General features: G+C 41.3%; 1 protein-coding gene across 2 annotated transcripts in view; it reads left to right on the forward strand.

The window, feature by feature from the left end:
- Window positions 1-14,238, forward strand: part of SYNRG (synergin gamma) — a 270,799-nt gene that overhangs the window by 12,955 nt on the left and 243,606 nt on the right. For both annotated transcript variants that reach the window (XM_073666404.1, XM_073666405.1), the window contains exons 4-6: window positions 4,981-5,102; window positions 10,420-10,525; window positions 13,566-13,677. In XM_073666404.1, coding sequence (XP_073522505.1) covers window positions 4,981-5,102; window positions 10,420-10,525; window positions 13,566-13,677 — 340 coding nt within the window. The remainder of the gene's footprint in view (window positions 1-4,980; window positions 5,103-10,419; window positions 10,526-13,565; window positions 13,678-14,238) is intronic.

Raw genomic sequence — 14,238 nt, forward strand, 5'->3', positions numbered from 1 at the left:
CCTAATGATAAGTCTGTCATCAAGTTCATTACATTGAGACCATGCCGGATATCATGTCCAAAAAATGCATAGACATCCAAAATCTTGCAAAATTGGTTAAATAATATCCCAAAACAATGTAGAATGGATTAGCTACACCTCTTTACCCCTTAGTGACGGAGCCAATTTTGACCTTTAATAATTTTACAATTCTGACCACTGTTACTTTATGTGGTAATAACTGGAATGCTTCAACGGATCCCACTGATTCAGATTTTCGTGACATATTGTACTTCATGATAGTGGTAAAATTTGTTCGATATGACTTGCATTTATATGTGAAAAAATTGGAAGTTTGGTGTAAATTTGGAAAATTTCACAATTTTCAAACTTTTAATTTTTATGCCCTTAAATCAGAGAGATATGTCACACAAAATAGTTAATTAATTACATTTCCCGTATGTCTACTTTACATCAGCACAATTTTTGAAACTTTTTTTTCTTTTTGTTAGGAAGTTAGAAGGGTTAAAAGTTGATAAGGAACTTCTCATTTTTCCAACAAAACTGCTAAAACTTTTTTTTTTTAAGAACCACATCACATTTGAAGTGACCTATATGACAGAAAGTACCCAAAAGTGACACCATTCTAACAACTGCACCACTCAAGGTGCTCAAAACCACATTCTAGAAGTTTATTAACCCTTCATTTGCTTCACAGGAACTGAAGCAGTGTGGAAAAAATGAACTTGTTAATTTTTTTCACAACTTTTACTTTAGATCCAAATTTTTTTTATTTTGACAAGAGTAACAGGAGAAAATGAACCCCAAAATTTGTTGTATAATTTCTCATGAGCATGCTAATATCCCTTATGTGGGGGAAAACTACTGTTTGGACGCACTGCAGGGCTTTGAAGGAAGGAGTACCGTTTGTTTTTTTGAACCAAAATTGGCTGGAATTGATAGCGGACACTATGTCGCGTTTGGAGAGCCACTGATGTGCCTAAACAGTGGAAACCCCGCCACAAGAAGACCCCTTTTTGAAAACTAAAAACCTCAATGATTTTATCCAGGGATATAGTGAGCATTTTGAACCCACAGGTACGACACAGCAGTTGATAACATTAGGTCATCATATTGAAAAAGTATGGCAGGCAATCCCGCATGTTTTTTTGGCTGTTTAACAGCACCTGCAATACTCTGTGCATACCCAAGCACCCAATGCTGCAAACTCGAGTAGCGAGCACGTGCTTTCAGCACTAGTCGTCATATCGTTTTACTTTTGAAAAAAAAACAATCCTAACTCCAACTCTAAATGTAACCCTAACACAACTTTAACCCCAACCCGAACTGGTTTGTTTTTTATTTTATAAGTTTCGTCTAACTAAGGGGATGACAAAGGGGGATTTGATTTACTAGTTTTTGGCTTTTGATCACTGTGATAAGGTCTATCACAGTGATCAAAAGGAGCAAATAGGAAAAATTTCAAATTGTTGCCTCGTACCAGCCAGCAGATCTCATATTTTTTCAGGAAGATGATGCAGAGGGCCGGGGGATGCAGTAGGAGGGACCAGGAGATGGCAGAGGTTACCATGGGGGGCTCGGGGGACATAATTTCTCTCTTCTCTTAAATGTGTATCATGTCAGAAAAGGGAGAAATTATTTTAATGGTGGGCACAGGTTTTTTTTTTTTCCGTGATCGCCGTTATTCACGGAGTAAGGGCTTGTAGGAAAAAATGGACCTCAGTTTGTTGTGCAATTTCTCCTGAGTGCGTCAATACTCTACTCTACATGTATTTGGGAACTATTTTTCAGGTACAGTGCAAAACTCAGAAGGGAAGGAGCACCATATTATAGTGTAAATTTTACTGTTCTGGTTTGTGGGTGCCATGACTCACTGGGAGAGCCCCTGAGGTGCCAAACAGCAGAAACCTCCATAATCCCCCCATTTTACAAACTACACCTTTCAATGAATTCATCTAAGGGTGCAGTGATCATATTAACACCATGGGAATGTCACAGAATTGTATACCATTGGGCAGTGTAGAAAAAATAATTACATTTTTACCACCAAAATTTTGTTTTAGCCCCAGATTTTACATTTTCACACTGGGAAATGGGTAAAAATGGCACCAAAACTTGTCTCTCTATTTATTTTACTCACTTATATAGCGCCATTAATTCCACAGCGCTTTACAGACATTATGGGCACTGTCCCCATTGGGGCTCACAATCTATATTTCTTATCAGTATGTCTGTGTTTATAATGTGAGAGGAAACCGGAGAACCCGGAGGAAACCCACGCAAACTCGGAGAGAACATATAAACTCCTTGCAGATTTCTGCTGAATGTGGAAATACCCCGTATGTGTCAGTACAGTACTGCTTAGCCACTCCGGAGGGACGGAGCGCTATTTGCTTCATGGAGCACAGATTTTCCTAGAATAGTTTGTGGACTTCACATACAGAGCCCCATTTTGGAAATTATACCCCTTTGTGAATTTATCTACAGTTGTACTGAAGATTTTGACTCCATGGGTGTTTTCCAGAAACAAGCAGCAATGGATGTTGCTGAGTGAAAATTACAAACTGCCATTGTAGCGACCAGTACTTTATGCCCAGCTCATACTTCTGGAGACACACACCGTAAATTAGGTGGGCTCTCGTCGCTACATAAATGCCAAACATGTGGATGCTAAATGCTGTTTAATCACACTTTGGGGCTCAGAAGGGAGGGGGGCATTTGGATTTGGGAGCACAGAATTTGCTGAATTTCATTTGGGGGGCAAGGAGCCATTTTGCTTTTCCAGAGCCTTTGCACTACCATTAATGTTGAAGCCCCCTATATTTCCATTGACTGATGTCGGACATGAGTTGGGTTTTGCTTTTTTTGTAGATTGATTTGACGCTTTAGTTGGGAACATTTTACTCAACATTTTCAATCACGCTGAGCACTTACTTTGGGGTTTCCATCTAAACTTCCAAATGACGTGATTCAGATGAAACCCACGAGCATCCATTTACTATAGTGAGGCAGCAGAGTTAGGCTATGTACACATGATCAGGATTTGCTTGCTGAAATTTCTGCAGTATTTCTGCAAGGTTTTGCACCTCTTGGCAGCAAAAAACGCTGCGGAAAATCCAAAGCGTTTTAGATGCGTTTTTGCCTGTGGAAAATCGCACAATGAAAGGACATGCTGCTTTTAACGTACATGAAATTCTGTAAGGAAAAATCCTGATCCTGAGCACAGATCTTGCAAAATCTCATAGAAAATGCTGGGAAAAGGTTTGCAATGTATTTTTGGCCAATTCCGTGCTGATTTGCCCCATCAAAAACGCACTGTGCACATACCCTTACTCTGGACTCCATCTGGCCTGTGTTCAGCATCTTTCTTTTCAGACGTGTTCAAAACTGAGGTCGACTTCTCTCTTATGCACGCTTCAAAAGATGGACACCACCGGATCATAGTATAGACGGTGTCCACAGGGTCGCCATCTGCCTCATTGTAGGGAATATTCCGCTGGGGGTTCTGTCTGAATCACGTATTTCAGAGATTTACATGGAAAACCCGGTGTAAGTGCTCAGCGCAGAGCGCAGGATAAATATGAGCTGAGCCTTACTGCGATGTTTGGGAGGCAGAATGAAAAAAAATCATCAGCTAGTGAAGAATTGGTTTTATTTATTTTTTACACCGTTCCTCATGAGTGATTAGACTGTTTGGCTGCTGTCGTCACACACTAAGACTATGTGCCCACAATGCAGAAATGCTCAGGATTTTTTCCTGAGCGTTTCTGCATCTCCCTAGCAGAAAAAAACGCATGCGGATTGTGCATGCGGATTGTGCATGCGGATTGTGCATGCGGATTGTACATGCGGTTTCCTGCCAGGGGCATGCGGATGTGAAGCGTTCTTCACTTGCATTTCCGCATGCGGGTTGTCAAATTCTTTCCAAGCGATTTTAGCATCACTTGGAAAGTACTTGACAACTTGGTCACACTATATAAATCCATGCAACCGGCATGGATTTATATAGTGTGACCGAAAGAATGTCAAAAATTAAATCTATACTTACCTTCCGATGGCCCCCGCATTCTTGATTCCCTCCGTCGCGGCTGCCGGCAGCGGTACACTGAAAGACCTGCTGACGTCAGAGTCGCGTGACCCGTCACATGACTATGACGTCAGTGCAGGTCCTTCAGTCCATCGCGATTTGCCGGCATGAGGACAAGTGCATCGGGGGCTGCCAGAAGGTAAATATAACATTTATTTTTTTTTTTATCCTTTTTTTTTTTACAGGTTCTATGGTACCCGGGTCCGGAAGAGACTCTCCTCTCCTCCACACCCGGGTACCATCCGCACATTGGAACACATGGAATGCATATCTACATATTCAGTGATGCGTAATCCATGCGATCTAATGCAAGTCAATGGCAGCGAAAACGCCGCGCTTCCGCAAAATAATTGGTAGTGCTGCGTTTTTTTCCGCATTGATAATCCGCAACGGAAATTTCCGCAGCATGTGCACAGCACATGTGGATTATCATTGGGGAACATGGCAGACCTTTTACCAAGCGTTTTTTAAGCGTTTCTGCAGTGTTTTTGCTGCTGTGGAAACGCTTAAAAAAATGCATCGTGGGCACACAGCCAAAGGCTTATAAATTCAGTTGCAGATTTTTCAAAATATATCAAATTTCCATTTTTTTCATAAATAAATGACCTAAATTTACCACTAACATGAAGTGCAATGTGTCACAACAAAACAGACTCCGAATCACTGGGATATGTACACGTGTATGAGTTATTTGATAAATTTGGCCTGGCCATGAAGGTGATAAAGAGCATAGAAGATTTCTGCTGATCTTGCCAAGCGGACTTCTAAATGTATGTCCTTTGTAGAATCTGAAAGCGTTTAATTGACTCCTACTTTTCATTTTTGTAAATGATAACTGTGTTTCAGTTTGACATTCTATCCATTGACGTAAAACAAATGTACGTTTTTCGCAGGGTGGATTAACGATGCAGCCTACTGCGATGACATTTGTGGGACAGGCTGGATTTATAAGAATGGCACCTCCAGGTCCAGCGTATGCTGCTGATATGCAGAAGCAATTTGTTGAAGAGCAACAGTAAGTTTGTTTATATAAAACATGAAGACTCAAATTTCTGCTTCTGTAACTGGAAGTTGCAACAAAATATCTTTTACGTGATGCTTTTTACAAATGTGCAGTAAATAGGGTTGTCTGACAGTAATCTAATTGTTTTTATTTTTTTTATTTTGGCCATTGATTAATAATAATCGGTGGCATACTCGCGTTCCAGTCCACTTGCGGATCCGGCACAGGCCGCTGCAGAGGTCTCTGCCGACTCCGGAAGCGGTGTCAATCTTTTGGAAGTTCCAACATCTCTGCGGTTTGTAATTGGCTGCAGTGGTCAGGTTTTTAGAAGTGCATGTCATTGGATGTTTCTTCAACACCGCTGTCTGTGTTGGATCTGTGTGTGGTGCTGGAAGGTGGGTATGCCTTCAATCCAGGGCTGAAAAAAAAAAAATCATGTCAAACTACCAGGACTGTGAAGTCTGAGTCGGTGCTCATTTTGGTGGAATCGGTATAAAATGGACCGACTTCGACTCCTACAATATATAATAAATTGGGTACAGTAGATCAATGCAGTTTGTGGGGAATATTTTTTCATAGGAATTTGGGAAAGTTATGAAGTGTCCTATAAATGGCTGTTCTATTCCTGATCTAAGGCTACATTCACACACAGCGTTTTTACTGCATTTTTTGAGGATATGTTTTTCAGCTGCAAAAGCAGATCAGCTTTTTAAAAAACCACATCACCTGAAAGGTTTTTGAGCTCATAGATAATGTTTTCAATAGCAAAAGCAGATTAGAAAAATGCCACACAAACTGACATGCTCATTCTTTGTGAGGATTCGTTTTTGAGCCCAAAAACGGATCCTCACAAAACAATGTGTCTGAATGCCATATCTTGAAACCCATTGACTTTGCTGGGATGCCCAGAGACACTGCATTTTACTGCAAAAAAACGGATCCGCAAAAACACTGTGTGTGAATCATGGCCGTAGCCAGCGAGGGGCAGGGGGGGCAGCTGCCCCCCCCCCCCCCTAGAAGCAGGGGCACGCACCTATCAAAACTCACTTGTATGCTGCAGTGCTCCTGTCCTGCACCGGCGGCTCCAGACTGCAGGGGGCAATCTCTCCTCCTCTGTCCTGTCTTCTGCCGTCTTCACCAGAGAGAGTATTCCAATAAATATTTATTATATTCTATCTAAATATCTTGATTATTGTATCATAAAAATTATTAAATGTCTGATGTTCACATTGTACTACAATACATTTTTCACTTAAATATAAGCAATATATGTGGGAGTAGGAGTCGTGGAGTCTGAGTCGGAGTCGCAGGTTTGGCTTACCGACTCCACAGCCCTGCAAACAACCTCTCTAAGGTACACGTCCAATTGTAATTTGAGAAGTCAGTGTTGCTGCTAGTAGTTTGCAGTTAAATGTTATAGAAAGTTAACCTATTTTACTAGATTTCAGCTACTTAGACCTTTGGCCATGCAGTTCTGTAACTTCTTAAAGTTCCAGATGTAGAACAAGCCACATGTTCTGTCAGAAAACCATGTAAAATAGAAATCATTGCTACAAAGCTTATGTTGATTAAAATGAGTCGCAAAGCAAAGGACGCCTGCTAGGAGCCTGTGGAGTAATGCCATGGAATAATCTATATTTTGGTAAACCGTTTCTCATCTCAAAATCGCAGAAGAGAAGAATAAAGCCTTCTTAACACTTATACAGCACAAGGAACGGCATAAAAGCAACTCTACTTAACTTTACAGAGGTGGAACAAGCCACATATTCTTAACAAAAATGTTACGAACCCAAAATGATGCCAATAAAAACTTCAACTCCTTACACAAAGAACAAGCCCCAACTCAGGTCCGTCATCTGTCAATTGAACTATATTGGGTTTATATGCTATATGAAAAAAATAAATAAAAACTAAGTCTGCGCTTTCAAATCCATATGCCTCTTCCCCTTCTTAGCCCTGACTGATGTTGAACACACATGGCAATGCTCTATGGCACATATGGCGAGAAGACCAGGGCTGTGGAGTCGGTAAGCCAAACCTCAGACTCCACGACTTCGACTCCCTCATACATGGCTCATGTTTAAGTGATAAATTTACTGTAGCACAGATTCATCTCAGCTAAAAGTCTAGACCCTTATATCAGGAATAGGACAGACATTTATAGGACATTCCATAACTTTCCCAAATTCTTATGAAAAAATATTCCCCACAAACTGCATTGAACTACTGTACCCAATTTATTATATATTTTAGGAGTTGGTCCATTTTATACCGACTCCACCAAAATGGACGCCGATTCCATGACTCCGACTCCACAGCCCTGGAGAAGATCACACATAACTTACAGGGTGCGTATCTCCAGAAGCACAAGCTGGGCACAATGTATTGGACAGCCGTAGATGAATTCCCAAAAGGGTGTAAGCGAAAAAAACGCAGCAAAACCTGCGTTTTTGAAGCCGCTTTTTTCCTGCCAGAGATCTGTTTTGCTGCAGATTTCTGACGTAAAAAAAAACAAATGTGGGAACTTACCCTTAAAGTGTAAGGCTGTGTGAGCACGTTCAGGATTTGAAGCAGAAATTTCTGCAGCGTTTCTGCATCTCCTTGGCAGGAAAAACGCTGCGGAAAAGACGCGTTTTTGTACATCAATGAATGCTTTTTGGAGCTAAATAAAGTTATTTGGTGGGACATTGCTTTAACCCTTAGATTTACGTAAGAACGGGTTGAGTATATTGGGTTATTTAAATGATTAAAGAATGTGTCTGTTGTATTTCAAATAAAAAAGTGTTTACTGTGTGTGTGTTTATTTAACTCTTTACTTTAATTAGGTTTGGTGATGAAAGGCTCTGATCGACACCTTGTCATTACAAACAAAAGAGCTGGGTGTCAGCTAGTCCCATTCACCCAATCTTCATTAGCATTTCCAGTCATGTAATTTCTGGGGCAACTGTGAGCTGCTATTTTTAGCCTAGGAAGGTGCCATTAAGCAAACATGGTCCCTGGTTATAATTAACAGCTGTTTTGTTAGTCGCTACGTTCCCCCCCCCCCCCCCCAGATCAGTACTCAGCAGCGCTCTGAACTCAGCATATTTTTGCTGCGCCCAAAGTGCGGTGTTCTAATCCCGCACTTTTGTTGTCAGTACATGTGAATCCAGTGCATATAATGACACTTCAATCGGTCAAAATCTGCAGCGGAGACTAGCGTGTCCGCTACAGAAATTGACATGCTGCTTATGAGTTTGGGTATGTGGCCACGATCAGGAAATGCTGCAGGTTTGACTCTGCGTGTTTATACAGTGTCAAACCCGCAGCGTCCAGGTGTTACAGTATAGTGGATGGGATCTCTAGAAATCCCATGTCCACTATGCGTGCATCAGAGGCTCCGAACCACCTGTGGACACTGACATGCGGCATGTCTTTCAGGACCGCAGAATGGCTAGTCTCCGTAACAGAAATTTGACTGCAAGAAAGTATTGAACGCGATAAATCCACATGGTTCAGTGAACACATGCGGATTTACCTGCATTCAATAGAATGCAACTTTTTGGCCTCAGCAAAAATATGCGTCCAAAGCGCCGCTACGTCCGGATCGTGCCCACAGAGCCAAAAATGTTTTAAAAAAAATGGCATGGGCTCCCGCATCATTTTTAGAACCAGCAGAGGGAAAGCCGACCGCTGGAGGCTGATGTTAGTAGCTGGGGAAGGGGCCATTAGCCAAAAATGTTCACTGGCTATTAATATCAGCCCACAGCTGTTTGCTTAGCCTTTACTGGCTAGATACATGGGGACCACAGATAAAAATTAATGTAGAGCCCCCCTATAAAATCTAACCAGAAAAGGCTAAACAGACATCTGCGGGCTGATATTAATAGCCAGGGAAGGGGCCATGGATACTAGCCCCCTCCACGGCTAATATCACCCCTCAGCAGTCCTAGAAATGGAGGGTGTCTAAAAGATGACCCCATTACTAACCGCATAGTAAAGTGGTCTTTGCTTTTTCAATAAATACACAGAATAAAGTATTTTAATGAAATAAAAACCACACTGTTTTTATTCATATTTTTTTTTTTTTTATTATACTCTCAGTCCCCGAGCCTCAGCCCCGGTGACCTCAGCACCAGTACTGGTGGGAACATTCTTGAGAATGATCTTTAGCTGAGAGATCACATGACCGCAGGTCCTGGCAGTGCAGTACACTGCTGGGAGCGAGTGCACTCCTGGCAGTGTACTGCCGGCCGCTGGGAGGACGACATCGTCGGACAGGTGAGAATAGTGTTTTTTATTTATTTATTTTTTTCTTTACCGCAAATGGTTGCCGGCTCGGCTGAGGAGACTACTGCTCCCCTCAGCCTCGCCACTCTGTTATCAGTGGGAGCGGAGGTCGGATGAGAGGAGTAGTAGTCCTCCTCTGCCGACCCGGATACCACTTGCAGCGTTACACCGCCCATTGGCTTTAATTGAAACACCGCAACCTGTGGATTTGCTGCAGTTCAATTAAAGTCAATGGGCGGAAAACGCTGCATAAAAAGGACATGCTGCGTTATTTTCCGCAATGGTAATCTTGAGCGGAAATTTCCGCACCATGTGCACAGCGCATCAGGATTACCATTGCAATAGCTGGCAGACCGATTACCAAGTGTTTTTGCTGCTTTTCCTCTGAAACGCATCAAAAACGCTACATGTGCACTTAACCTTAGTAAGCATAAATGTTTCATTCGTTTTTTCTTTACCTTTTTCTTAGTTCATATGACATACTTGAAGGGTTAACAAACTTTCCGAATGCGGTTTTGAATTATTTGAAGGGTGTAGTTTTTAAAATGAGCTCTTGTTCGAGGGTATGCTGACATACGGGCCCCTCAGTCACTCAAACAATGAAGTGGCACCTTTAAAAAAAAAAAAAAAAAAAAAGTTGAAAAAATGAAAAATCGCTGTTACATTTTTAACCTTTCTAATATCGTAAAAAAATAAAGATGTTTAAAAATTGAAGCTGACTTAAAATAAACACATGGTTAATGGTAATAATAAACTATTTTGTGTGGCATGACTGGTGTAAATGGCATAAAAACTCACATTTTAAAAACTGCTAAATTTTTTTAGAAATCACATGTTCATAAACGTAAAAAATATTGACCGGAGTTTACTACTAATAAAAAGTAAAATCGTCAAGAAAAAACAAAATCACCATATAAAGTGACACCTGTCAGAATTAAAAAATCTGTCCTGGTAAGTAAAGTGAAAAGAGAAGGGATTAATATGTTTATTTGGCAGCATGTCCATTTTTTTTTTAATTTTTTTTTTTACCCTAAATCTGCTTTTTTTTTTTACGTTGAAGAAAGCGCTTTGAGCAACAGCAAAAATTGTTAGAAGAAGAGCGAAAACGACGGCAATTTGAAGAACAGAAGCAGAAGTTGAGATTGCTAAGCAGCGTGAAACCCAAAGTAAGATTTTAGATTCGTACTTGTGTAAGCTCTGGAATATTCCCTCAGCTCTAAACTGTGAAATAGAACAAGTAAGAAAAATAGATTTTTGAGTACTCCCCTTAAAATCTGTTTCTCGTTGTCTTTATTGGGGGACACAGCACAATAGGGGACAAAGAACTATGGGCTAGTCTGCTGCCACCTGGAGGCTGACACTAATATTGCTAGTTCAAAAAAAAATTGGCTCCTTTCCTTCAGAATTTATCTCCTCGCGTGCAGGAGACGGGCTTCCTCAGTTTTGTGAGAAAGCAGTAGGAGAAAAAACACAGAAAAAAAAGAATTTAAGGCAAGAAGGAAACACAACAGCATGCCCAACAGGGCAACCAAGGGAGTGTGCTGTGTTCCCCTATGAAGACTAAAAGAAACGGTTTTTACGGTGACTACTTGTCATAGAAACTCTCCAGGGAGATGTCCCCACCCCCCTTACTTTGGACATGTGTGGAAGAGGAAACCAGTTATAGCTAAGGGGAGGAAAAACTGGGACTCCCTGCAGTGTACAGGTAATTTAAAACAGGATATCTATTGCGGGAAACAGACACTTCATGGGTTGAAAGGATTTTTTTTCTGAATGTATTCTAGACAGCCCGGCTCCGGGGGTTCAGATAGGAATATTCAGGTTGGTATCGAACCGATATTTATGGGATATAGATTTTCAGCGTCCTGAAGGGACGGGCGTGACACATTAACTCACATCACTGTAGGACCATAGAATCCATCCAACTGAATAACAGCCCAATAGATTGGGCTATACCTGTCATATTTGGTCTCTATGTAACGGTAAAATCATGATCAAAAAAATTACGTCAAAATCAAGCGCCTGTGATCTTTAGAGGCAAAGATATCTTGTAAGTTGGGGATGTCCTAAAATCCTGAAGGCTGAGAACGTCCCACATGAGGTCTTCAAGGGGAGGTGTGTGGGCGTAAGTAAAAGGGGTTTTCCCACGAACAAAAGTTCATTTAAATCAATAGATCTTGGAATGATAATAATAAGTTCCACAATTGGATGTGTTTAAATAAAATGTTCCTGTGATGAGATAATCTTATAAATGTGCCCCTGCTCTGTATTGTGTAATGGCTGTGTCTGACCATGTACAGAACATGGTCTGATCATACCACAGCTCCTGGGCAGGGGAGGAAGCTAAAGAGAGTATACAGACACTACAGCATGGGATCACAGCTGATGCGAAACACTAGTCAGGGGTGGTTCCTGGTATGCATTCCCATATTTTCTCTATGTTAATTTGACATCTCCCTCTGGTCTACCTTAGAATGTAGCACTGTTTTGCAGCTCTTTTATCTCATGCCCTGTTATTATATGCTGTTTTTCCACGGATCCCAGCGCCTTGTATATTATTGCTTGCACATGTGTGACACTAGGTCAGTATTCTCTTATCGTGCATTAGGAATCATCAGCTCCGTGTTGGTACCATTGTATTATGCATTGCTCATAGTATTGGACTGTCATCTAACAGTGCGGGGAAGAGATACAGGGTATGGCATGTGTACCTATTTTATATTTGTGTTGTCTATCTCTACTGTGACCTGTAATTTTGGAGAGTTACTGGCTTTAGAGAGGTGGCCACTTGGTGGTTTAATACACGTTTTGAGGCCAGGGTAAGGGTGCAATTTTCTGCTTGTACATTCACTTTTTAATGTTTCATTTGTTATATATGTGATTACTGTATTGAGTAAAGATATTTTTATTATTATTTCTGGCTGATCACTTCATTTCTGTGTAGGATATATATTCATTACTGGAGTGCCCTTACTTACCCATTTAATTGGATGTCTTTGACCTTGTAAAGACCGGTTTTCTTTTTCAGCTACCTTTATTTTTCAGACTATAAGACGCACCTAGGTTAAGAGGAGGAAAATAGAAAAAAATTGAAACAAAAAATGTGGTCATGATGCACTGTTATGGGGGTGGGGGCCTGCTGCTGACACTGGTATAGGGGTAATGTCCCCCAATTCTGTACTAATATCCCCCATCCTGGTATGCATGGCACCCCTCATCCCCACCCTGGTATTCATGGCACCAGTCATCCCCATCACGCTACACACAAAAAATGAAGGATTCTACTCTCTTTCTTCCCTCTGCTACAGCGCTGCATCCTGTTCTGCTGCCAGCACTGATCTCAGTGTGATCAGTGCATGTTGTCACTGCCATGTGCCCCCACACAGAGAGGTCAGCTGCCGGAATAGTCCCTACTCTCCACGCCCAGACTATGGGCGTGTGGAATAGTGACTATTCATTCTCCTTAATGGTGCGCACATTGTCAGCCGCAGCCACCGGTCCTGCAGCCGCTCAGCGATCACTTGTGCCCACTATTAAAGAGCATGAATATTCATGACTCCCTACACCCATGGGAGTGAGGAGTAGTGAATATTCATGCACTTTAGTAGCAAGTACATGTGATCGCTGAGCTGCTGCAGGAGCCGGTGGCTATTAAGGAAAATTTAATATTCAGTGCTCCATATGCCACAGTGTTGGCTGCCTCCTATGCCCCTCTCCGCTCCTGCTCTCACATCCCCCCCCCCCCCCATTAACGGCAACAAGTATAGTACATTCTTACACTTCCTACACTCCCACACCCTACCTCCTTCCCCCCTCCACACACACACACACACACACACACACACACACACACACACACACACACACACACACACACACACACACACACAGTTTTCTCCAATATTTTGAAGGAAAAAAAGTGCGTCTTATAGTTTGAAAAATACGGTACTTTACAGCTGCTCTTCCCTGCAACTGGATGAGAAAGTGAAGTAGCAGAGGGCTTTTAGCATTATTTGTGTGTATTGTGCAGTCAGTGCCAATTCAGTTAGTACTTTGCACCTCAAGTGGAGAATTGCATTTGGTGCACTGGGGTGAAGTAAATAAATTTGTTAGAAATGCTCATTAGTAATGCAGAGATGAAGTTGTGTCAATGAGCATAATATGTTGAGTGAAACCTCTTCTGCAAATGAAATTTTATTTGCCTAGACCACTGAAAAATGCAGAGATGATGCAATGGAAGCCATTAGAGGAAATTTGGATGGATTTTCCAGAGATGCAAGAATGCACCCTCCTCCTGTGTTGCATGCCTTGAAACCAGGTAATATAATTACAGATTAAACAAAATTGAGCCTTTTATATAGATGACAAAGACTATAAGTCACCGTGTTCTCCCCTGGATACCAGGCATATGAATATAAGATACAAAACTGTGTGTGCCTCCATTTGAATGTACAGTATGGTCCTTCTGTAGCAAATTGGGTAGATTAATCACAATTGGGTATAAGCAGTGACGGGTGATTTTTTTTTTTTTTTTTTTTCTTCCACGAGTCTTGCTAATTCTCTACCTCAATGAGGTTGTATGTTCACACTCATGGAATCATTTTTGATAATGAGATTAGCAAGGCATGAGGTGGCTAAAATGTTGGGCTTGTATGATCAGAATTTTTTTTTTGTTTTGTTTTTTTTTTTTTTTCTTTTTTTGTTCTGTGTATAATGCCACCTAGGTGTGCAATTGACTGTGTGGTTCAATGCAATATATGTTTTAACAAATTTTATGTAAAGAGATGTCTGAAACGCATATCCTGCATCATTCCACTATTTACTAGTTAGAAGTTTTGCTGTTTAAAGAGGTATTCTCAAGTCTGAACTTTCTTTCCTA

Source organism: Phyllobates terribilis, unplaced genomic scaffold (genome assembly GCF_046119375.1).
Source record: "Phyllobates terribilis strain yellow unplaced genomic scaffold, ASM4611937v1 Scaffold_2__4_contigs__length_985480577, whole genome shotgun sequence".
Taxonomy (NCBI): Eukaryota; Metazoa; Chordata; class Amphibia; order Anura; family Dendrobatidae; genus Phyllobates; species Phyllobates terribilis.